This window comes from Diplotaxodon limnothrissa, linkage group LG6 (assembly GCF_057381915.1).
Source record: "Diplotaxodon limnothrissa isolate DT_005_m linkage group LG6, D_limnothrissa_male_GT1.1, whole genome shotgun sequence".
Lineage (NCBI taxonomy): Eukaryota > Metazoa > Chordata > Actinopteri > Cichliformes > Cichlidae > Diplotaxodon > Diplotaxodon limnothrissa.
Genome location: NC_140601.1, coordinates 15,189,474 through 15,213,472, shown reverse-complemented (window position 1 = coordinate 15,213,472; position 23,999 = coordinate 15,189,474). Strand labels below are relative to the sequence as shown.

Below are 23,999 nucleotides of genomic sequence, written 5' to 3'. Positions count from 1 at the left end.
TTGCACTTGTTCCTCAAATCACTGGCTGTATTAAGTAAAGTCATAATTAAAGTAAAAGGTACCTTAGTCACCTGAGAAATAATGAAATTCCATCTATAGCAGCAGTGACTACAGCTTCCTGCTAAATGCTCTCAAGGGTTTTTACATTTTGCCTCTTCACTATAAAAGTGTTCCACCCTCTGTAGGTATAGCAGGGTATTTAAGAGCATGATTAAGATGTTTTTGTGCATGCGGTTTTTACTTAAACACCTTAAACTGTGCGTATGAAATAGTTTCCAGCTAAACACCTTCTAACAGAGAAGCTGTTTCACTTCTATTTGAATGTGAAAGCTCTTCAGTGAGCTGTGTCATCACTTTGAATTTAAAAAAAAAAACCCCAGTATGCTGACAAGTGCGACTGTATGAATTAAGGGTACCAAACATAAGCCACCTGATATGCTTCTGCTGTGTATGATGCCTCTTAACATTTCTGCTGTGATCGTGTGCAGACCCCTCGAGTTGCAGAATTTGAATGAAAAGCTAAATACTTGGAATGAACTCGGCAGGATGCATCCTATTAAGTTTAGATTGAAAGGTTTCTTCATCACGCTGAAAGTAGAGGTGCAGAACTGCGATCACCGTCACTCCTCCATGTGCTCTCATAACTTCAGATAAATCTATAGAGTGATTAACAGATTGTGTTTTAGCAACACATAATTTGTCTACCTTCACAATCAGCAATAGAAAGTTTGGCAGTCGAGGTGTACGTTAAGTGATAATGCACTGTGTTCCTATTAGAAAGCCTTGTTTGTCTTCAAGCACACAACTGTCATTATTTGTTATCCAGAATCGGGTCATCGATTTTCTACACGATCTTGTAAATTGTTTGTTTTCCATTGTCCTGTTTATATTTGTAATGCCAAATGGAATTAAAGTGCCCATAGAAATGAATGATAGTGCTTTTGTGTGTAATACATGTGCTGCAATAAGCTGAATTTAGATAGATATGATAAATAAAGAATGACACTAATAATTTCAAAAATATTTGCACATCACTTTAATCTTATGGCCCCAAACAGGTTTTTAGTCTTTGGCTGCAGATAAAGCCTTTAAGTCTACTCAACAAACGCCCCTTTCAGAGGAACCGCCCAAGGAAAGCCAGGGTGTGGATATTTCTGACCATAGAAGGTTTTTGTTGCTCAGGGCTGTCTGCTTTGGCCTTTTATTTCATCAGACGACAGGGGGGCGCTATAAAGCCATAAGCGGAAGTCAAAAAACAGTGCTCCTCCCCAATGCTGCCTTCATAAGCATTCGTTATCCGGATACTGTTAGTTTTTTATTGGTAAAACAGAATTGAGAGAGTTAGGGGAGTGTAAAAGTAGTGCTTCAATTTAACAGTAAATATTTTGAATGCATTGAGAATTTTGGAATTATTTAATCTCTATCAAACAGACAGTAACTCTAAGCACACAAAAAACATCTGGTGACTTGGTGAGTTTTGAAGTTCCGTAAACGCAACATTGCTACGTCACAGCCTTCCGCGGGAAATTCGCTACTGCTGCGTCCCCGCTCTGCTTATACGTCGCCTAATCTTTCTTCTTTACATTAAAAAGTTTACAACAGCCCTGTGTTACCCTCAGGTGGCAAAACGTTAATCTCAGTGGTCGTTGTTGGTGAGCTCTACATCGAAAATGGTAAGCAGAAGCGCACCTTAACCTGCTATACCTCCTGTAAAGACCACCGGCGTTTACGTGGTTGTTTGCTAACATTTGTAAGCTAGCTTATAGCTTAGATAAATAGACAGTTACTTTATTGATCCCACAAGGGAAATGATTGTGCTACAGCAGCATGTTAAAGAGTAAAAGCTTGTACCCTATCGCTAACGATACTTTCACAAAGCAGCATTTAGTATTTCACATCATACATTTGGTAAACGGCTACAAACTTTACATTACCTGTCATTGGACCAGTCATACCCCTGCTAGCTGTCTATTTCATTTAGTTACTTCACAGTGAACCACTGAATATATAAGCAACTTGTTTAGATGAAAGATTTCAAGAGGTCATTCTTCTAATCTCTATTACCTTTGGCTCCTTGTTACTCGTAAATAATAAGTGTTAGTAACTCAGTGCCTCAGATATAGATTAATAACATTAACCCCCTGTTACAGTCAAAGAAGAAAGGACTAAGTCTGGAGGAGAAGAGAACTCGCATGATGGAGATTTTCTTTGACTCTGTGAGTTTTACCATCGCAGGTGACCCAGCCTCCATATCCCCACTGCTCTGCCCTACTGTGTGTCCTATTATTCATACTGGTCATTGCTGTTATGTGATTATTTTCAACCATTATACATGCGTGATGTAATACATCCCTGACTAAACATACTCCCCACCCACAGGCAGCAGATGACGTGTTTGATTCAATGTTTAAATTCATGCACTGTAATATAGAGTTAGAAACTTGGATTTCAACATTTAAATCGGCAATGAAAAAGTGCAGAAAATAAGATACTTAAGCAGTCCTTAACATGGATAAACCACAAACTAAAATATCCAGAAAATCAATTTATTTTCTGTTTATGCAAATGTTATTTATGTTACCATCCAGAAGCAGTTCTTTGAGATGTAATAGTTTTTAAATAATTTCTTTCTCTGTGATATTATAGTTTTTATTTTGTTTGTTTTGTTTTTTAAATCCTGGAACATGTTTTTGTGCTCTCTTCCCAGAAAGATGTGTTTCAGCTGAAAGACATTGAGAAGATTGCCCCAAAGTCAAAAGGCATAGGTGAGTAAAGAACAACAGTTCCAATCGGAAGGTCAGTGGTTCGATCCCTGACTCCACTAGTCTGGATGTCAAAGTGTTAGCTGATTGGAGTGTGAGTGAAAAATTTGAAGCTTCTGTGTGTCAATATTAGTCAAAGTGCTCAGGCTTAGAAAAAAAACTGTGTGTGTGACTGGGTGAAGTCCTCTGTTATAGTAGTTCAGTTTAAAGGTTGGTTCAGACTTCACTCTATTTTTAGAAGACACTTATTTTTTCTAGACCAGACTTTCTTCTGATTTTGTTTGTATATATATATCCACTTACCAGAATAGCCTCATATTTCATCCAGCCAGATGGCTCATGAGGTGATCTTGCTGCTGTGATGTTGGTTTGTAATAAACTCAGAGGAAACAGCTGGAAGCAACAAACAAATCTTCAGTTACTGTTTTATCAAAATGTAGGTTCTTGTCATTTCTGATGAGTCTTGTTAAGGAAATATTTGACTATCCAGCTGTACTATAAAGTACAGATATCTATCTATCTATCTGTACTTTATAGTACAGATATATATATATATATATATATATATATATATATATATATATATATATATATATATATATATATATCTCGATGTAGCGGTTCCGAATGACAGCAATATCAGGAAGAAGGAACACGAGAAGCTGGAGAAATACCAAGGGCTCAGAGAAGAGCTTGAGAGGATGTGGAGGGTGAAGGTAACGGTGGTCCCCGTGGTAATCGGAGCACTAGGTGCGGTGACTCCCAAGCTAGGCGAGTGGCTCCAGCAGATCCCAGGAACAACATCGGAGATCTCTGTCCAGAAGAGCGCAGTCCTGGGAACAGCTAAGATACTGCGCAGGACCCTCAAGCTCCCAGGCCTCTGGTAGAGGACCCGAGCTTGAAGGATAAACCGCCCGCAGGGGCGTGCTGGGTGTTTTTTTTTTTATTTATTTTTATATATATATATATATATATATATATATATATATATATATATAGATATATATATATATATATAGATATATATATATATATATATAGATATATATATATATATATAGATATATATATATATATAGATAGCAGCTGGATAGCGTAGTGGTTAGACTACACGCCTTTGGAACAGAGGATCGCAAGTTCGATTCCTGCCTGGGGCGTCTGTATCCAGTAAGGGTCCTAAGGCTAGACCCCCTATGCTAAGCAAGCCTACCGCAGACATGAGCGAGACAGATAAATATGAAGGCATGCCGGCTCGGACGTCGCCCGGATCAACAAGGTCCGCGTCAGGTGTTGAGGAACCAGGGCACCCTGACGAAAAGTGGGCTACTGGAACAAGAAGGCATCGGTGGGCAAGAGACTGCAAGACCATATATATATATATATATATATATATCTGTACTTTATAGTACACGTTAACGAGCTAACTGCGCTAACACACTAGTTCCCACCCATGTAATTGAGCATTGCATGGCACATCCAACATACTGTTTTACTTTAGTCCATGACTCGCTTACCTTCAGGGTCATACGTCACATGAAAACCAAAATAATTCCAAACGCCAGATCTGAATGAGGGTGGGGGAGGTTCATGTTACAAGGAGAGCTTAACTTCTGTCTCGCTAGCTTGCCCTGCGCTCTTCCTTCTGACGATGCTGTCTGTGTTGAGCGCTCAGTGAATCTGCGTTCGACTACTCCGCCTAGGCTGCACTGTCGACCCTAGGCGATTACAAATTTTGTATTGTTCGATACATATGCGTACCGAACCGAAAGCACTGTATCGAACGGTTCAATATCGATACGAATATCGTTGCACCCCTAATATATAGATATAGATATATGTATATGTATATATATGTATTAGGGCTGCCACGATTTGTCGACTAGTCACGATTACGTCGACTATCAAAATCGTCGACGACTGATTTAATAGTCGACGCGTCGTTTGAAGCTTTGTAAGATCACAAAAGACGCAGGAATAATAGCAGGATTTAAGAGTGTAATAACGGACTGAAACAGAAGATGGCAGCACTGCATGTACAAGGATGCCAGCTGCCGTTAAACCCCGAAGAAGAAGAAGAAGAAGCAGCTGTGTCCCAGAATTCATAGCGCGGCCCAGCTTAGTTTCCAACAATGGCGGCAGCTAGTTAGTTTTAATGTTACTCTTATTATTCTTTCTGGGTCAGAAAATAAACGTTTAACGTATTTTCAGGCGAGAATGTAGCTGTGTAAACCTCAAATATCGGCTCAGTTTATCAGGACACCACATATTTTCAAAAGCGCTCCGACGTTTTCGGAGACGTCTGTTACCCACCAGCTCGATAGCTAGCCGGGGGCTAGGTCACTAGCGCGGTGAGAACACCGGACTCCCGGCAAATTGTTTTCTAACCCACCGCCGTCTTTCGCTACTCAGGTTAAATATATATGAGTCACTTAGATAAATTAAAAATGTTGTTGTTTGGCTTTTTTTTTTTTGTATTTTATTTGTTCCTGAGTAAATCGGTTTGTCTGAGATTAAAGTTATAGTTTTTACACAGCTGAATAAACGTCAAGCAGACAGCTGATTATCAAAAGTGTGAGATGCTGGAGAATATACTCCGTTGTCCTGTTATATTTTAGATAGCAAGGAGTTCATTAAACTTCACCGAAACAATCTGCAAATTTCATTAAAATTGAATAAACTATCATCTTGTCTTTATTTTTAGTTAGCACCTTAAACACTTAAAGCTGTAAGCTAATGATAGTTATATAAGAGCAGATGCTGCTGGTGCAATAAGCTGTACGTTTTACGTCCAGTGGATGATGATCTGATTAGTCGACTAATCGCATAAATAATCGGTGACTAGTCGACTATCAAAATAATCGTTTGTGGCAGCCCTAATATGTATCTCTCTCTCTCTCTCTCTCTGGATAGATATAGATAGATAGATATATGAACGATCTGTGTGCACCTTCTTCAACTAAAGCAGCACAGTCTGTGTGTTGAATGTAGACAAAGCCTGACTTTTGCCAATTTGTATCATATTTATTTCCCCATGAAGGTCTCACTTTGAGACTTCTTCTTAATGCGTGTGTGGTTAGTTTAGGCAGAGTGAGATGGGTCGAAAGCGGGTGTCTCACACCAAAGTGTTAGTTAGTGGGCTCTTCTTCTTCTTCTTCTTCTTCTTCATCATTGTCGTCGTCTTCTTCTTTTTTTTTTTTTTTTTTTTTTTTAAAGTGAGCTGAGCAACTCACAATGATGCACAAGAGGCATGCACAAACAGATCTTGTGCCTGTCTCTGCATTAATGTTACTTCATAATCATTATGCTTAAAAATTTCCTTTTTAATAAAGTGTATTGATTGGGATGGATCAGGTGACCCAGAATCCTCCCTTAGTTACGCTGCAGTAGGTTTAGGCTCTCCATGATGCAATTTGTGTTTCTTCTTCACTGATCTTTTTTTCCTTCATTGCGTTTACACACCACTCTGCATGTAGTCAGTAGTTATTATTATTATCTGTCTCTTTTCCACAGTGTGTCTTTTGTCCTGTTTCTTCCTGTCGAAAGGGAGTTTTTCCTTCCCACTGTCGCCAAATGCTTCCTCTTGTGTTTTCTCTGTATTATTGTAGAGTCTTTACCTTACCTTGAGGTGACCGTTGTTGTGATTTAGTGCTATATATATATAAAATTGAATTAAATTGAGTCTTGTAAGTGACCAGTAAATGTTATTAGTGCAAGACTGATATCTGAAATTATAGAAAACTGACCAGTGTGTTGGTCCAGGCATGATTAATGGAAAGGAGAATTAGAGTATGACAGAAAAATGACAAATAGATGGAGATAATTAAATACCATAAGGACAAACAGCATCAGCGTGCACTGCACATTTATGAATTCTTAAAAACATTGTGGTGACATGCTTACAGAATTGCCATGGCAACCAGGACGGGGCTATTGCCATCTGTAGTGTGTGTAAGCAGAACCAAACCTATCAGTAGCAGAAATCATTTAGTTCAGAGGCTTTTGGAAGCTTTTGGTTCTGCAGCCCGACTTTCTGATGGTTGAGGCAAAATTTCTAATAATACCAAATTAGATTTTTAGGTGCTAAATCGTCTTGAAGAATGAAATTCTTGAGCGTGTTTGACTGAACAAAGGAGAGATTCTGTTTTGAAATGGACACAACATTAATCTAAAGAAACTGGATCTCGTTGCCATGATTAAAAGCACATGTTTCTGACCCCTGTTATTGCGTGATGGGGGGAAGGGGCAATAAGAGATTTACATTGTGGGGGACGCTTTCCTGTAGAAGGGTTGGAAATGTGACAAAAGGGGCTAGTTGAATGGGGGGGGAAGAGCGGTAATAACATACATAGGAGTCAGAATAAGATGAAGCTGCTTGAATCTTATAGATGAAAAAAAGAGAAACGAGCACTTATGGACTTTGGTTAATTCATCCAGAGTGTTCCCTGTTTTCCATCCAATTCTTTCTGCTGCTGGGTCCACATCCTCTCAGCAGATAAGCTCTTTCAGTTAAACAGTGGAGCAAAGCGTGTAGGAGGAGCACATTTCACCGCTGACACTGTTCAAGATGTAGCTTGTGCTCTGTTACATCCTCTCATGCAGCGTTCACTCAGATCTGTATGAAACAGCCAGATAGGCTGCAGATGTGTGGGTTTGAGTTTTGTAATTTGAGCAGCATACATTTCCAGCAGTAAAAAGTGAGACCTTATGATGACTTGGCTTCTAAGTCCTCTGCAGAGTGCACTGTCAATCCCAGCATCAGATGCGTTTTATATTTACAGATATAAAGGCTACAGACTGCCTAGCTTGTACCGGCCATAACTCAGTTTTAAATCAGGAGAAAGCATCGTACCCAAATGGCATCAACTCCACGGGCGTGCAGTTGAGCGCTGGAGAAATAAACACCATGTTAATGTTTGTGCTCTGCTGATTTCAGCTCCCATGACTGTGAAGGACGTGCTGCAGAGCCTTGTCGATGATAACATGGTGGACTGTGAGAGAGTAGGTACATCCAACTATTACTGGGCCTTTCCCAGTAAAGCCTTACACGCTCGCAACCACAAACTGGAGGAGCTGCAAAAACAGGTGAGCTCAGTCCCTTCTAGTCTGATTTCCAATTAAAGGTCGCAGCAAGCATAAGCGCCACAGCAAAAAATGAGAAGGGGTGATTTTGGTTTCACAGGATGATACTTGGGTACTTCTCCCTCGCAGTTTACAGTAATAAGGTCAACAGTGCCTGGAAGACACTTCTGCTAATAGAGGGTCAAAAAAGAAATGGGAAGAAAATGCAAATGAGCTGCTGATTAAACAGGAAGCTTGTCAGAGTTTGTTTTATATCTTAGTTGTAGGTCATTCCATCGCAAATCAGCTACGTTTTTAGAACTTTTTCTGCTCGACTGTCTCTGGCTTGAATACAAATCTTATGGTCCAAATATATTTGCACATATATAATGATTGTAGCTTTATGTCTTATACATTTCAAGATATAGGTGTCTTGTTTTTTTTTTTTTTTTTAATGGTCCATTGACCCACTTTCAGGCAATTTTCTTTGCACATTGAAATCTGAGGCAATTTGTGGACACGAATATCTCAAAACCAATTAAAGTCTGAAATTTTAACTCAGATATTTTTTGATGTACAGTGGGGCAAAAAAGTATTTAGTCAGCCACCGATTGTGCAGGTTCCCCCACCTAAAATGATGACAGAGGTCAGTAATTTGCACCACAGGTACACTTCAACTGTGAGAGACAGAATGTGAAAAAAAAATCCATGAATCCACATGGTAGGATTTGTAAAGAATTTATTCGTAAATCAGGGTGGAAAATAAGTATTTGGTCAATAACAAAAATACAACTCAATACTTTGTAACATAACCTTTGTTGGCAATAACAGAGGTCAAACGTTTACTATAGGTCTTTACCAGGTTTGCACACACAGTAGCTGGTATTTTGGCCCATTCCTCCATGCAGATCTTCTCGAGAGCAGTGATGTTTTGGGGCTGTCGCCGAGCAACACGGACTTTCAACTCCCGCCACAGATTTTCTATGGGGTTGAGGTCTGGAGACTGGCTAGGCCACTCCAGGACTTTCAAATGCTTCTTACGGAGCCACTCCTTTGTTGCCCGGGCGGTGTGTTTTGGATCATTGTCATGTTGGAAGACCCAGCCTCGTTTCATCTTCAAAGTTCTCACTGATGGAAGGAGGTTCTGGCTCAAAATCTCACGATACATGGCCCCATTCATTCTGTCCTTAACACGGATCAGTCGTCCTGTCCCCTTGGCAGAAAAACAGCCCCATAGCATGATGTTTCCACCCCCATGCTTCACAGTAGGTATGGTGTTCTTGGGACGCAACTCAGTATTCTTCTTCCTCCAAACACGACGAGTTGAGTTTATACCAAAAAGTTCTACTTTGGTTTCATCTGACCACATGACATTCTCCCAATCCTCTGCTGTATCATCCATGTGCTCTCTGGCAAACTTCAGACGGGCCTGGACATGCACTGGCTTCAGCAGCGGAACACGTCTGGCACTGCGGGATTTGATTCCCTGCCGTTGTAGTGTGTTACTGATGGTGACCTTTGTTACTTTGGTCCCAGCTCTCTGCAGGTCATTCACCAGGTCCCCCCGTGTGGTTCTGGGATCTTTGCTCACCGTTCTCATGATCATTTTGACCCCACGGGATGAGATCTTGCGTGGAGCCCCAGATCGAGGGAGATTATCAGTGGTCTTGTATGTCTTCCATTTTCTGATGATTGCTCCCACAGTTGATTTTTTCACACCAAGCTGCTTGCCTATTGTAGATTCACTCTTCCCAGTCTGGTGCAGGTCTACAATACTTTTCCTGGTGTCCTTCGAAAGCTCTTTGGTCTTGGCCATGGCGGAGTTTGGAGTCTGACTGTTTGAGGCTGTGGACAGGTGTCTTTTATACAGATGATGAGTTCAAACAGGTGCCATTCATACAGGTAACGAGTGGGGGACAGAAAAGCTTCTTACAGAGGACGTTACAGGTCTGTGAGAGCCAGAGATTTTCCTTGTTTGAGGTGACCAAATACTTATTTTCCACCCTAATTTACGAATAAATTCTTTACAAATCCTACCATGTGGATTCATGGATTTTTTTTTCACATTCTGTCTCTCACAGTTGAAGTGTACCTCTGGTGCAAATTACTGACCTCTGTCATCATTTTAAGTGGGGCAACTTGCACAATCGGTGGCTGACTAAATACTTTTTTGCCCCACTGTATCTGTCCCATATCACCAATCCTGGTTCATTTAGATGGTAAGAAATAGCAATAAAAATGCCTTTTAATAGTTAGTATCACTATTATGTATGTTTTCTTTTGTCAGCTATGTCATTTAAAAAAAATCCACATTTAAAAATGATCCCCAGTTGTAGCTAATAATAAAAATCATGGTATTCATTTATGTGAGATTTGTGTTCACCACCGTGTCGTCCTCATTGATGACCCACTTCCCTCGACTGTTTCACGGCTGACAGATGGTGTGAGGGTGGCGGCTCCTCAGAGAACATTAGCCACCAGATTTCTGGGACAGATCTTAAGCAGCAAGCGCTCACTAAATAATGACGATGTTTGGTTGTACCGCATGTGGTGACAATATAGCGCTGTTTATGCGATATCACAGCATTTGGTCACTGAGATCATCAGACAGATTTTGCAGCAATGCTTGATGTTTTGAGTGGAAGGACGAGAGTAAAGTGTCCACTGTGTGGAAAAGGATGAGGTGCAATTAAAAGTTAGAATAAAAGCCAGCTCCCTTTTGCAGCCACATTAATTATATCATATGATTGAACTGTTAAGTTAACAGCACTGTAATTGGCTAAGAGTTTAGTACGGGTAAGCATTTGTGTACCATTAAGATTTTGTGATTGTATTTATTGTATTAATCACTTACAAGGGCTCCAGTGTTGAGTTGTTTCAGCATATTATTGGGCGGTCTCAGTAAATATTGCAGCACTTATCAGTAGAAACATCAATGTTGTTAACAGCAGAAGTGGCTTTACTGTTTATTTATATCACAATTCAGGAAAATCTCAGTTATCTGCTGATTAGTACTGTAAGAAAAGCTTTAACGTGATGCTGTTGTACTTTAAAGATTTCTGAAGCAAAGCAGCGGAAAGCATCCCTAGAGAAAGCGGTCGAAAAAGCGAAAGTGGGGCGCCAGGATACAGTAAGTATACAAAGGTCAAACTTAAACCAGTGAAATAAAATGAATATCATCCCTTTAATGCACTGAGCATGTGAAATCGCTGTTTGTCTTTGCAGAAGGAAAGAAGCTCTCTGCTGAAGGAGCTGCAGGCTCTGAGAGAGGAGCGCACACAGCTGCAGGCCGAGCTGGAGAAGTACAGAGAGTGTGACCCCGAGGTCGTCGAGGAGATGAGTGAGTACAGCTGCAGACCTACTGGTTTCTCAAAAAAGGTCACTTTTAAATTATTGCATCAATCGTATCACCTACAGTTACTCATGGGAGGCATGGAGCCCCGTGTGAAGCTTTAAATATCCAAAGTGAATCTGACCTATGCTGGCGAAGTCATATTTGATGTTAGTCATAATAGGCTGCTGCTGTACTTTGTTCTCTATTTGTCTTTAAATATTTTATCACAAGCTTTATAGCTGTTGGATTGTTTTACATCATAAAAGAAGTTGGATTTTTCTAATCTGTGGGATTACAAACTGTTACATCACTAGATGTTAAGTTAACACAGGAATATAAAGTGTAAAGCATGTTTCGACCAAGTCCAGCACATGTGTGGTTATTAAATTAATGTTTATTTAACAAGATTCAATCAGATGCTGCTTCCTAGCATCACAGGGCTTATGAATGCAGATGGCACTGTTTTGCATCCAGCGAGGATCTCTTATTAAAAGGAGTTGGGTATCATCCAAGACGCATATGCATCCGAGCAGCTTCTGTAGCGTTCAGCCTAATGTGGATAAATGGTTTCACACCAGATAATAAACTCAAAATTGTGCCGTAGGAGCCGTATTGTTTCAGCGAAGCCTCCCACGCAGTGTCAGGCATCGTGGAGATACAAAGAAGACTCCGGTGCAGTTGGCAGATATAAAAAATGTTCATCTGTTCAGCACAGAGACAGCTACATTAATGGAAACGGTGGCAGAAAGCACCTCTGGTCATCAGTGCTGCACTGCAGTTGGCATTTGTCAATAGCATCAAGTCAATGTTATAAGTGGGATTTCCCAGCCTTGAAATGTCCTCCTAACCCATCTACTGATAGCCCTAAATAAGGTGCATTCAAATGCATTTAACAGATGTTGGGAAAATTTCTAAGAAAAGATTAAATAGTGACCTGGGAAATGTGCCAATCAGCCATAACATTAAAACCTCCCAGGCGAAATGAGTGCAGTTGATCATCTCATTGCAGTGGAACTTTTGTAGGTGTGCTTGTGTACACTTGCAACAATTAAAAAAAAAAAAAATATAAACAGTTGTACTCTCCATGTCTTTGTTGCCAACATTACTGTAGTTGCTGGCTCCATTTAGTTTTTTTAGTTTTTTATTTTGTTGGTCTCTGTAGACTAAAACTGGAAATACTTGCTGCTCCTCAGACTGGCAATTAGCTTAAATCTTTATTTCTGTGTTTCACTAACCTCACTGGTATCAGGTTTGTAGAGCTAAAGGGAAGTATTTCCTTTTGACAATGAAGACAGGTCAAAGCAGGTCCTTTGTGCTCGTCAGGTGGTGCTTAACTGCATTCATGATTAATGTAGAAGGAAAAACACCCGCATTATTACTAACCAACTTTCTATTGTTTGCAAAGGACGTTCTTCAGCAGCTACCACGGTTGGGTTCAGCTAATCTTACTGTGCCAAGTAGCTTAAACAAGGTTGTTGGGTGTGTACCTGCTGCGCGAGACACCAGTGAGTGTACTGCTGAGAGCAAACATGTCAAGCTGCAGGGTCAAACATTCTCACGGTTCAAATTAAGAGACTCAGGAAGTGAAAAATGGTCACAAGTGGCCACTCACCTTGCTTTCAGGATATACGTTCTTAGATATGAACCTCAGACTGGTTAAGTTGTTGCAGTTAGGTAAGTTTGAAAAGTGTAACTCTTCTTGCGGACGCAGAAGTCTGAAAGTTTTTATTGCAGCCAAATGAACCTTATTACCTCCGAGCTGTCAGCTCACAGGGCTGGTATTAAAAATCTTTTAAAATATGAAGGCCTTGGAGTCCTTTGCTGGCTGTTGCACACCCCTTACATAAGGGAACCACAAACAGACACAGCTATTGATAGTATTGCAAAAATCTGACAGTGCTTTGTTTTCATGCTACAGCTGACCTGCAATATGGGAGGTGTGTTCCTTTATCTGCTCATGTGACTGGTGGTGGTGTCAGACAAATATCTGGGCTGTTTACCTGCACCTCCCAGATTACCAGTTTTTTTTTTTTTTCCACTCCACTGTGACAACACTGTGGTGTACTGATGGCCACATGACCGTGCACATTACTTATGACCAGTCTACCTGAAATGAGATGGAGAGGCATCATTGCTGCCATTGCACGTAACCTAAAATGTCGAATTTGCAGCCGTTTTACAGTGGAGCCAAACTATGGTCAATGTTGAAGCAAAATTTGTGTGTTTGAAAAGTAACAATTCTTTGTTTTGCTTATAATTGAGAATTTTTATTGAGTTATTTTTAAAAACATCAAGACACGGCAGGTCAAAGGTGCTGATACAGACTGAGGTATATGAGGCAATTTGTACTTTATTATTGGGTAATATTCATTTGCCAGATGTCAGTACATGCTGTCCGCTTCATATCAAGCTATGTTTTCATTTTGTCTTTGGATATGAACTCACCGTTACTGTCCCATTGCTCTATGATAATCTCAGTGTTATGGTTAAGCCTTCCCAACATATTCTGACAGGCAACAGTGTTGCATCATTTGTTCAGTCCACATTTTCAGTGTCTGAGTTTGAGGTGTTTTCCAAAACTTACAAATTGTTTTAAACTAGGCAGCTTTTAAAAATCTTGTCCTTGTTTTATTTAAAGGACAAAAACACCTCCTTGTTTGATTTTACTCAGATCAGCAGCACTGCAGTCGGTGCTTGAAAATGGTTGTACAGTACTTTCACATCTCAAAACCAGCAAAATTGAACTTCATGAGTTCTCGGACTCTCTTCAAAGCACAGGGAGTCTGGAGTTGTTTGTAAAGAGGCAACACAACCACGTTGTGGGTTTGCTCGCCTTCACATGCTGGTTTAGAAACCTTATTTTGGGTAGTGTATGAAATGGACCATGGTGTCACCCCTGGTATGTTGCGTTACAATGCCCAAATGATTTCAACTGAAGCTGAGTCAAATTTTCAAATCTGAGCAGAAAGACAAAGTTAATCAGGATAAAACAAGCAGTTTAAATGTTGCTGAGAAAGTCACTTTGTTCATAAATGACTAGGATTGTGTTTACAACACAGGTTTTAGCACATAGTTCCTCCTTAAATGATATTTTACCTGCTTCGGGAGCAATAAATATTATTTATATTTTAATATGTAAAACAAGAGTTATACCATCAGTGGTGCATTTGAAGGAGGATGGAGTAAGGCCAGTTATCTGAACTCTTTGTAGATGGATCATTATGAGTGCATCTCACACAGATCACAGTGATGTTGACACAAAACAGTTCAGCAGGCGGACTGAGAGCAAACTAGCTCGCCATTACAGTTAAATTATTTTTTTCTACTTTTACTGTTGCCACATGTCTACAGATCCTATTTTGTCTTTTACTGCCAGGTTTGCCACACAGAGAGCTTTGTTAACAGATAACCATCAGCAAAGCTCGAGAGCAGTATCCAGCTGTATGATATTATGTAATGTCTGCTGCTCAAGAGGTATCAGACTGAACTTGCAGAATGAGCTCAGACTTGTTCCTGCATGTGTGATAGCTATGCACATGTAGGCTCATTAGATGTCTTCAAGGGCGTTGCCCATGCTGTTATTGACAGGATTATTATTCACCTGTGAACCATTATTTGCCTTTTTTCTTTCTTTCTTTCTTTTTTTTGATTTGTAGTAAAGGAGTTGTAGGAATAAGGAAAATTAGTTGACTTGCAAAGTTAGAAATTATAAAGGAAGTCGGGCGATGTACAAGAATGCTGAAGTACCAGAAGTAAGTTTGCCCCATTAACTTCAGCACGACTTACCTAAACACAACATGCCTTTCCACATATTTACCAAGCTAGCAGCCAAGTGACAGAAACACTAACAAACACTAGGTACTAACAATAAATGCAACTTGGCTAAAAACAAAGCTTTCGTGCCTTCTTGTCTCTGCATGTTAAACAATGGTTGCCACACCCATAGATACCAATAAGTTTTGAATGAAACCATTAAATAGCCCAACAGAAACCATTCCAGTGTAATTGAGCCCAGACTGTATTTAAATAGGCCAATATTAATGATTAATGTCAGCCTAACAGATATTTAGGGTATCGGTGTGCTAGCAGCTCCAGCTCCATCGTTTATAATCTGCACCACATGCAGCAGAGGACGCACCACAGCTAACCAGACGTGGGGGTGGATTTAATCGGTGTGTTCATTTTGTTCAGTTTGCAAGTAACCTGCTTTGCAAACCACAAGACAGAGTAAAGGCAAAGAAATCAGCATTTTTATATATAACCACAGTAACAGGAAGTCAGACAAGTACAGATTTATTAGTGGGCTTATAGGTGATTAAAAATCAGATTTTTATTTCTTTTTAACAAAGAAGATTTTGGGGGGATCATCTTTTCTGTTAAACATTTTATGTATTATTTGGCATTAGGGTCCCATCTTAATATCCAGACAAGGGTGATAAAAAATTCTATTACTTTACCTTGTTTATCTACAGTTAACTTTTTTCTGTTGATTAGTGAGCAGGGGTCCTGCCAGATAAAGAAAAATAAGTTAAGTATTTAAGAAAATAAAAAGTCTGTGAACCATGTCAGTCGATGCGTGAAACGTTTCTACCTTGCACCCAGCAGCTGTGTTTCGTTTAGCTACACACTTTTAACCATAAAGTGAAATCAGGTTCTCCAACTTTGAGTCAGCGATTGTTGAATTAATTCACTTTCTTCTCAGATTTGTTTCTGGAGAAATTCAATTTTATTTTTACGCAATATCAGTTAAGTGTTGAAATGGTCCTCACGAGCAGTGTTTGTTCTGGTGATCCAAACAGATATTTTACTGGTACTGAACCTTTTCAAGCTTCCAGAAGGAAGAGAAACTCAGATCGGAGAGAAACTATCCAGAGCTGTTGGACTGAGATAATTTGTGCTGGATTCAAGCCTGTTGTAGAACAGTTCACACTCATACAGCAGCCAGATTAATGTCTGTGAAAAAGGTTATCATTATTTTTTGTACTACTTGAATATGCTGTGATTATTCCAGGGGAGTGGAAACTTGATGTCATCTGTGTTTTTATGCTTAATGTAAACTTCTCTCTGAGTGCTGTCCAGTGGGAACATATTGTTCAGCTCCGTTCTACTTTTTTACAGTATAAAGCGCTCTTTCAAGCGCCGCTGTAGCTGTAGGGGATGAGTAGGTTAGTGTCCACTTTAATTTAATAGGATACCGCCACTTAGTCATACAGCACAGCTGTGGCCACGCAACCATCACATCCCTGACCACCACTTCCTCCTCAGAGGGGATGGTTTGTTGCCAGCCTTCATTTGTGCTTGTGTTGCAAGCTTATTTTCCTCTTCTTCTTTTTTTCTTTTTTTTTTTTTTCCAGCGTTTTTCCCAGTTTTATATAATCTACTAGACTTCTTCCGTGACGTTTTCACATTAAGCATTTTGTATTTGCAGTGTGTGAGCCTTGCTTGCAAACACCAAACGTCATGAGAAACAAATCATAGGAAATAGCATTCAAAACATGTTACAAAGGTTATTAAATGTACTGAGCGCAAACAACACACCTCAGCAGCAGCTGCAGCAACAGTGCAAACATGACACTTTTAATGACATGCTGAAGCAAAACTTGGAGTGATGTTATTGTAATGACTTCGTTGGGTGTTCAGTAGATGCCTTGAAAAAAACGTTTAAATGCTTTCCAGCTGCAAACCTGTGTGCTTTTGCACCGGGGCTCGCTTATCTTGTATCTCTATATAAGTGGTTACTGACTAGTTGGATGCACATACTAATCCAAAATTTTATTTTGCAGAAAAATCAAATGTTATAGCAAAAGAAGCTGTTTCCAGATGGACAGGTGAGTCTGCTAATTTCTTTTCTTTCTTCTTTTTAAATATATATAGACATGTAATGGTCTGGATTTAAGCTGCAGGAACATAAAATGCCCAATGTCTGGTTGTAGCGCTTGTTTATAAAGTGAGAGTTGTTTTATTTTGTAGTCACTATTTGTGGATTTTGGACTACTGACTGTTGATTGACCTTGGTTTACTGTTTCCTGTTTGAAATTTCTGGTTAGTCCAAAAAAAAAAAAAGCAGCTGGATGACAGCAGTCGGACTTTATCTCTGATTGCTGTTTAATGCACGTGAAAGCGCATTAAAGTGAAATCTGTGAAGGCGCTCTCTAGTCCAGCTGTCACTCTAAGTAGTCCGCGCTTATGCTCTGTGTGTACGTTTGTTGACTTGAGTGGTAACCTTGGACACAGCTGACCTTTAGGGATCATGGTAGCCATCGATGCCTGTGGTCTTTTGACTCTTTAGATCAACATTGCCTGCTGCAGGTCAACAGAGTGGTGTTGTCAGTTTTGGTTGGAGAGCTTTTGCTTTGCTTTCATGGAAGGAAGCTCAGTTAAAAAAAAAAAGTGAGTCATTTCTGCCTCATTCACGATTAGTACTTCTCTTTTCTGAGCTGGACAGTATGAAACAAACATGCATAAGTGTTTCCTCGTAGCGCAGCTGTTGAATTTGCACAGTAACGTCTTTTACTACGAGCTATAAAGTTCTCATGTTATGCCGTTAGAGCGAATGTTACTATTTTACCAGGTCTGGTCAGGGTTTGTGGCTAAACACTCAAATCAACACAACAAAGCCAAATTTTGAAGGTTTCATGGAAAAAGCAGCTGCAACTTTGCGCACCTTGTTTGTTTTTAAAACACTGCTGCTGTATGTTGGCCTGCTCATGGATTGTCTGCGACTTCCCACACAAGCCTCGACACATTTAATCGCTTGTCATATCAAAACTGGAGAACAGTAAAAACGAATCCTCCAGAAGTGAAGTGAAAGGCATCGCTAAAAGTGCAAGCCAACGTTCATTGGCTTAAGCTCCTGATCAGTTGTTAGTCTGCAGGAAGTTGTTCTGCTTTTGAAACTGGAGACTTCAGAGCTTCAGCTGCTAAAAGGTTTTCCTGAAATAGACATTTTGTTTTTAGTCAAACTGTTATTTTTATTGCTATTATTTAAGAATAGGACGCAGGTATATATAAAATGTTTTCTTTTTTTAAACTATTTTCACATGAGGCTGTTAGGGTGAATTCACCACCATAAAACATCAAGATGTATTTAATTTGAGGTAGTTAAATGGATTATTATATATTATATTATATATGGATTACACACATACATCATTAAAGAATTTGAAATTGTTAATGCTGGATGTGAAATGTCAAATGACTGTTAATGGCAGTTTGTGTTTCCTAAATTTACATGATATTCACAAAACTGGGAAAACAGATAATCTAAATCTGACGCACTAACCAGTCATAGTAACCCGGCTTTCTCCTTGCTTCTGAATGAGCAGTCCAGATTCCTTTTGCTGTAAATGTACAGTATATATTTGTAAATTGAGATTTCATTTATATTTCATGTGTTTAATGTTTCTTTTTTACTCTTGTTCTCAGACAATGTTTTCGCCATAAAGTCGTGGACAAAGAAGAAGTTTGCCTTTGATAACAGCCGCATTGATAAAGCCTTTGGTATCCCGGAGGATTTCGACTACATGGACTGACTGCCAGCATGTCATGGACGCAGCGATGGAGTAATGTGTTTCGGCCTCTGACACCTACCTACCTGGTCTCTGCATTTCTAATTCCTGTGCTGTGGGTTTCAGTGAAAATAAAAGCACCAGACGCTCTACTCGCGCCCTCGGGTGGATTTTGAATAAGGACAGATGTCAGTGACTTTGCGGTGGCAGATGGACTTCATCAGTGGATATGTTACTTTGGTGCAACCAGAGAAGAGTCTGAAACGCCATTAGTGGCTGTGAGGGCTGACAGGGTCCTGTGATGAGCACAAGCTAGCAGCCAAAGTTTTGGGACACCTGTTTGCATGAAAACCGAGAGCTCCAAGTAGATGATGGAAAGGAATCAACACTTACTGCATTTGTGTTGCCAGTGGTCGCGTTTGTATGGTTTAAACAGATGGTTTGGAATCAAATGCTTGTGCACTTTTTCTTAGATATGTTCCTTTTCTCTCTCCCTCCCTGGAGTATTACAGGGCATGCTTTCCTAGTTGTATTATAACTACAAAGGTCAGTGTCAAGTTATCTTTGATGTTTTTGTTTCTTTTATAATCGTCACTGGAATTTTAGGGTTTTTTTGTTTTGTTTTTTTGTTTTGTTTTTTCAGGACTCGCTTTCCGGATGATCAAAAAAGATCATTGCTGTCACAACATGTCTAGAATGACTATTGACCTTCTTTTTTTGCTCCTTTTTTCTGTCAAACCAGATGCAAAATAGGCAGTTGTGTATCTTGTTTACTCTGTGACCTAGTTGAGAAGGCCAATGTGTCTGGGTTCTTTGATTTAAATTTCAAATGAGCTCTGTGCTCATTTTGCTTTGCTCATCAGTTTCATTTTTATTCCAGTAAACGAATGACATGCAAATGTAATATCTGATCTTTCGCCTCTTCTAAGGTTTTTTTTTTCTGCATTAATCAATGTGAGACAGATGTTAGTTACTAATTTAAAGGACACTGTTTTACTACTGTAAGTTTAGTTGGTGGCATGATGAAGACTCATCTAATCCAGTCTCTGGATGTCCATGAACTGTTGACTACAGCAAGGCTGGAACAAAATAAATAGTCGAAATGCCTAGCAGCAGTTTGTTTGAGGGAGCTGACACACCCACACAAGAATAACCTGGATGTATTCATGTGTGTACCTGCCCAACCTGTACTGTGATTCACGGGCCTGTTGGCTGTCAAAACTCTGAGAACTCTGCGTACAATTTTTGGTAATCGCAGCTTGCAGTTTCTCTCATTAAAACATGCCTGGCCCTGAAAAGAGCCCAACAGAGCAGTACTGACACAAGGACTTAGCCCTCTCCCCATATGAGCATATGAAATCAGAGTGGTGTAACTGGAGTGTAAAGGACTTTTATTACATGCATTTGCCTACGTTTCTGCAAAGAAAGTTTAAAACCCAGCCAATTTCTATTTTATTACACATTTCCAAATGCTCCTCCGTACCTTCTTCAACTCTCGATTTACATGCTGACACTGCCAGTACAACAGTGAAAAATTCCTGCATTCAAATCTCACCTCAGTAAAAAGAATCGCACACAAATGAAGTGAAATATCCCCTGTGACTAAGCGATTATATTACGAATCAAAGTGTGGGTTGCTTTTTACTGCTGAAGAAGATCAAGGTGTGGGAAGTTACTGTTTGATATACAACTGCCTGCCAAGGCCACACAGGATTAATCTGGACAGGGGGCAAATATATTAGAAGACTATTTTTACACTGTAAAATCTTAATACTCAACTTGAAAGCTTATGCATTATTATATTATTACTAGCCTATTATTACTAAAGTGCTGTGTAAATATCTTGGCCTGAAATGAAACATTTATCTTAAAATTAAGTAGAGTTTAATGTATTTAGTCACTTCCCACTTGGAAATACTGTGCCACCAGCAGTTTTAGAAGTATTTACTTACTGACACTAAGTAAAAGTAGCAGGACTGGAGAATACATCTGTAGTAAAAATGTCATTAGCAGAATATGGATTAAAAGGAATCAGAGTGAAAGGCTCTCTATACCGGACACTAATATTTTTATTAGTTTAGTTGTATATGCTATAACATGAACCCGGACTCCATGTGTAAGTCAGACTTTTATGTTCTATCTGATAAAGCCCAAGCAGATCTCATTTACAGATAGTATTTCCAGAATCTCAATGTTTACACCTACTGTTAGTACATGTATATTAAATTGACAGATCACGGCTGATCTACAATAGCATTTAAATGCTTTATAAGCCACTCAGCTTGAGATCTCCTGGTGTATTGCCATTAATAGCAGTGCATTTTAAAATAATACTCAAGTTATTTTTTAATTGTAATTTTTGTGATTTTGTTTCTGTACAAAGCCATTCAGTGGGGAGGGGGAGCTGTACCTGTCTGGGGATGTGTTCTAGCAGGGTTGAAGTGCAGATAAGTTTAACTATGTTTTAATTTCTAATATCAAATAGCAGCTCTTAACTAAAGCTAGTCAGAAATATCAGCATTTGATTCAATACAGCGTTTGATCAGTTGTTTCACCTCGAGTATTCGGCTACTTTACAGTTTTATGTAGGGTTGCATAAAGACTTGTTATTATTTTTTAATGGTATTTGTTGGCTTTCTACCTCGTGCCTCGCTGCAGTGCCTGTAGCCTGCTTGAGCAGGCGGGGAGGGAGAGAGGGAGGGAACTGCTGCTGCTTCTGCTTGCTGAGAGAAAGAAAGACCAACGCAGCGAAACACAAGGCAGGCTGCTAGCAGAGCGGGCAGCATGGCGGGGCTACAAGACTTCCACCAAGGCAGCCACTGTCACAGGAAAACGTGGATCAATATACTACTAGGAATACTACAGTTACTTTTACCCTGCGTCCAGCACGGAGGTGCTCAGCTCCAAGGTTTGTTATTCTCGTCTTTATTTTCCGCTTTGGGGGGCTGGTACGTTCACGCGACCGTTGCAGAGGAAAAAAAAAGAGAAGAAATGTGCTTTAATTTTGCTAGGCTGTTATTGTGGAAGACGAGAAACGAGTTGAAATGTCCACAGCCAGTCTAAGTGTATGAAAAATAATGAAAATAAAAGTTAAAGTGGTGTTTTTATTTTTCTTTTGTTTTTACTCGGGAGAGGTTTGTAGCTAGTGCTTTATCACCCCGCTAATGTGAGTTCTTGCTAGCTTCCAATTCCCCTCTGCTGTTTGATTTAACGAAACTGAGTTGCTCAGACATGGAAGTAGCGGGTTGTCGAGACTTTGAACGTCCACTTAGCGGCTGTTACTGTAATAAATCTACGCGGTGTTGTAAGCTGCCCTTTACATGACCATACAGTCGTGTTTACTGCAGCAGCAGGGGAGATGTTTCCCCAAGTTCGTTAGCCACCGAGCTAACCCCCAGCTAAACAAGCAGCTAGCAAACAGCCTTTGTGAGGCTTCATTTCCTCACTTGCCTGTCATTCTCGCCCACTCCGTTTCCCTTGATTCATTCGTAATAAGAGATGATGCTACTGTGGCTTGGCAGGTTTAATTACTTATGTTATAATTATTATCTTTTCGGGTGCTTTGGATGCATTTCCACCAGAGTGTGTTGTTTTCCATGTTGCCCAGTTTCTCAGGGCAGCACCTAACTGTTAATTTGATTTCTTGTTCCCTACAAAGCTCTGAGTCAGATATCACCCAGCGTGGTCGAGGTCTGGCAACCAGAGGATGCAGAGCCATTAGTCCCGCTTCAGGTAGGTGCCTTCTAATGGCTGTGTTTGTATTTGCCTCTTTATGTGCACACTTCCAAAAAAAAAAAAAAAGAATAAGAAGAAGCTCATCAGACAGCATGAGTGAACACGTGTGGGTTAAAGCATCACCGATGTTTTTGGACTCAGTTTGCAGACTGATTTGGGTGTGTTTGAGAGGGAAAAACTCGTCAATACCCAGCCACGATTTTGTCAACACAGTTATCAAGAAAAGTTATCTTGCTAGTAGTCACAGTTCATTAAACAACTCCAAAGTGAAGGCAGAGCGGGAGGTCACCTGTCATGTGGCTCCTCCTTATTTTCTTTTGTACGTGCTATCCATTGTGGAGTTCAGTTAGTAACACACGCTGACAGCCTGAAGACTTCTTCGCAGTTGCTTCCGGCTTTGTGGTTCACACATTTTAGTCTAGGTTATGCAGTTCTTTTTTGTTGTTGTTGGTTTTTTTTAAGTACTTCCAGTCATTTTCAATGAGGTGTTTGGGTGTTTGTGATTATTATGTAATTGTGAGGCAAGAGCAAGGGTAAACAGCACAAGTTCGGTGTTTACTGATAAACCTATCATGAAGTCACCAGCTGGCTTGTCAGGTTACCTGAAAGGGGTGTGTGGCATTTTTCCTGAAAAACTCTGCAAGGAGACAGTGTTGAGAGTTTGGCTGCTTTAGGTGAAAAACTAGATGCAAACTAAACTATTTGCATACCTTTTCTTTTTTTTTAAAGAGTTCAATATTATTCTTTTGTGTTCAATTAAAAGATTAAAAGCCGGCCTCCTTTGCACAGAAACATTTGCAGAGAGTTTATTTTTGCCACTGTATAGTATACTTTTTACAAGCTTGCTTTGTGGTGTGCACCCTACGGTAATTGCCAAAGACCAGAGATAACACCGAAGCAGTTGATTCAGCATTGCAGATAGTTCTTAGTGTGAGTTGTATACGCTGATAAATAATTCATATGCCGAGGGGAGGAATTTGATGTTTCTTTTGTGTTTTGTTTTTCCACACTTACCCCTACCTTGCAGATCAGTTAGCAGGTGACTGGCTTGTTGACATTGAGTGTCATATGTAGTATTGGATGGAGCGATTGTCTCAGTTACATGAGCTATGTGAAACAGAGCATAACATGGATGTCTATCTTCTACCCCAGTGCTGTGGGCTCACTGAAGTAGTGATGCTGGAGATGCAGTGTCATATGTGCAGATATATCGTCAGAATCAAATCTGGGCTGTAAATACATTCCTGTAATACTTGCAGTAAATGCTGCATGTTTCCTTTGCTTGTGCTTTTTGTAACCATTAACATGCTTTATGGGTCAGGTCTAATGATATTGGTTGAAGTTCCCTGGTAATTTTAAATTGCAGTTTTATCTGCTTCATCTTCCTGTTTGGGTTTTGTCATTTCTGCACTCATCGTTTACAAACACTGCTGCTGTGCTTGTGAATATTCCTTTTCGTGCTTTGTCAGCTCAGCTGCTGCAGTGAGCAGCATAAGCTTTTATTTTATTGTTGTGCACACTCTAGTGAAATTATTTTTGTTTCATTTAGTTGAACTATTAAAGGTGTTTGAGTTCTTGAAAGAAATTTACATCAGCTGGAGC

At 39.9% G+C, this 23,999-nt stretch overlaps 2 protein-coding genes across 2 annotated transcripts in view; both read left to right on the top strand.

Moving 5' to 3' along the window:
• Positions 1-546: 546 nt before the first annotated feature.
• mnd1 (meiotic nuclear divisions 1 homolog (S. cerevisiae)) lies at positions 547-18,686 on the top strand. The gene is made up of 8 exons (XM_085356566.1): positions 547-594; positions 2,151-2,216; positions 2,708-2,765; positions 7,696-7,844; positions 10,876-10,950; positions 11,046-11,160; positions 16,938-16,982; positions 18,580-18,686. Exons 1-8 carry the CDS (start codon positions 547-549, stop codon positions 18,684-18,686), a joined length of 663 nt encoding a protein of 220 aa, XP_085212692.1.
• A 2,719-nt stretch (positions 18,687-21,405) lies between these two features.
• tmem131l (transmembrane 131 like) overlaps positions 21,406-23,999 on the top strand; it is a 31,217-nt gene continuing 28,623 nt past the window's right edge. Inside the window, exons 1-2 of the mRNA XM_085356844.1 lie at positions 21,406-21,570; positions 22,321-22,394. Of these exons, the coding sequence (XP_085212970.1) occupies positions 21,447-21,570; positions 22,321-22,394 (198 nt within the window). The 5' untranslated portion in view covers positions 21,406-21,446. The remainder of the gene's footprint in view (positions 21,571-22,320; positions 22,395-23,999) is intronic.

Bases quoted from the DNA above. Each gene is read 5' to 3' on its own strand.
- mnd1 (XM_085356566.1), top strand. From the start codon at position 547: ATGCATCCTATTAAGTTTAGATTGAAAGGTTTCTTCATCACGCTGAAA. The intron at 7,845-10,875 runs GTGAGCTCAGTC...TGTACTTTAAAG, and splicing joins TGGAGGAGCTGCAAAAACAG to ATTTCTGAAGCAAAGCAGCG. The intron at 10,951-11,045 runs GTAAGTATACAA...TTGTCTTTGCAG, and splicing joins AAGTGGGGCGCCAGGATACA to AAGGAAAGAAGCTCTCTGCT.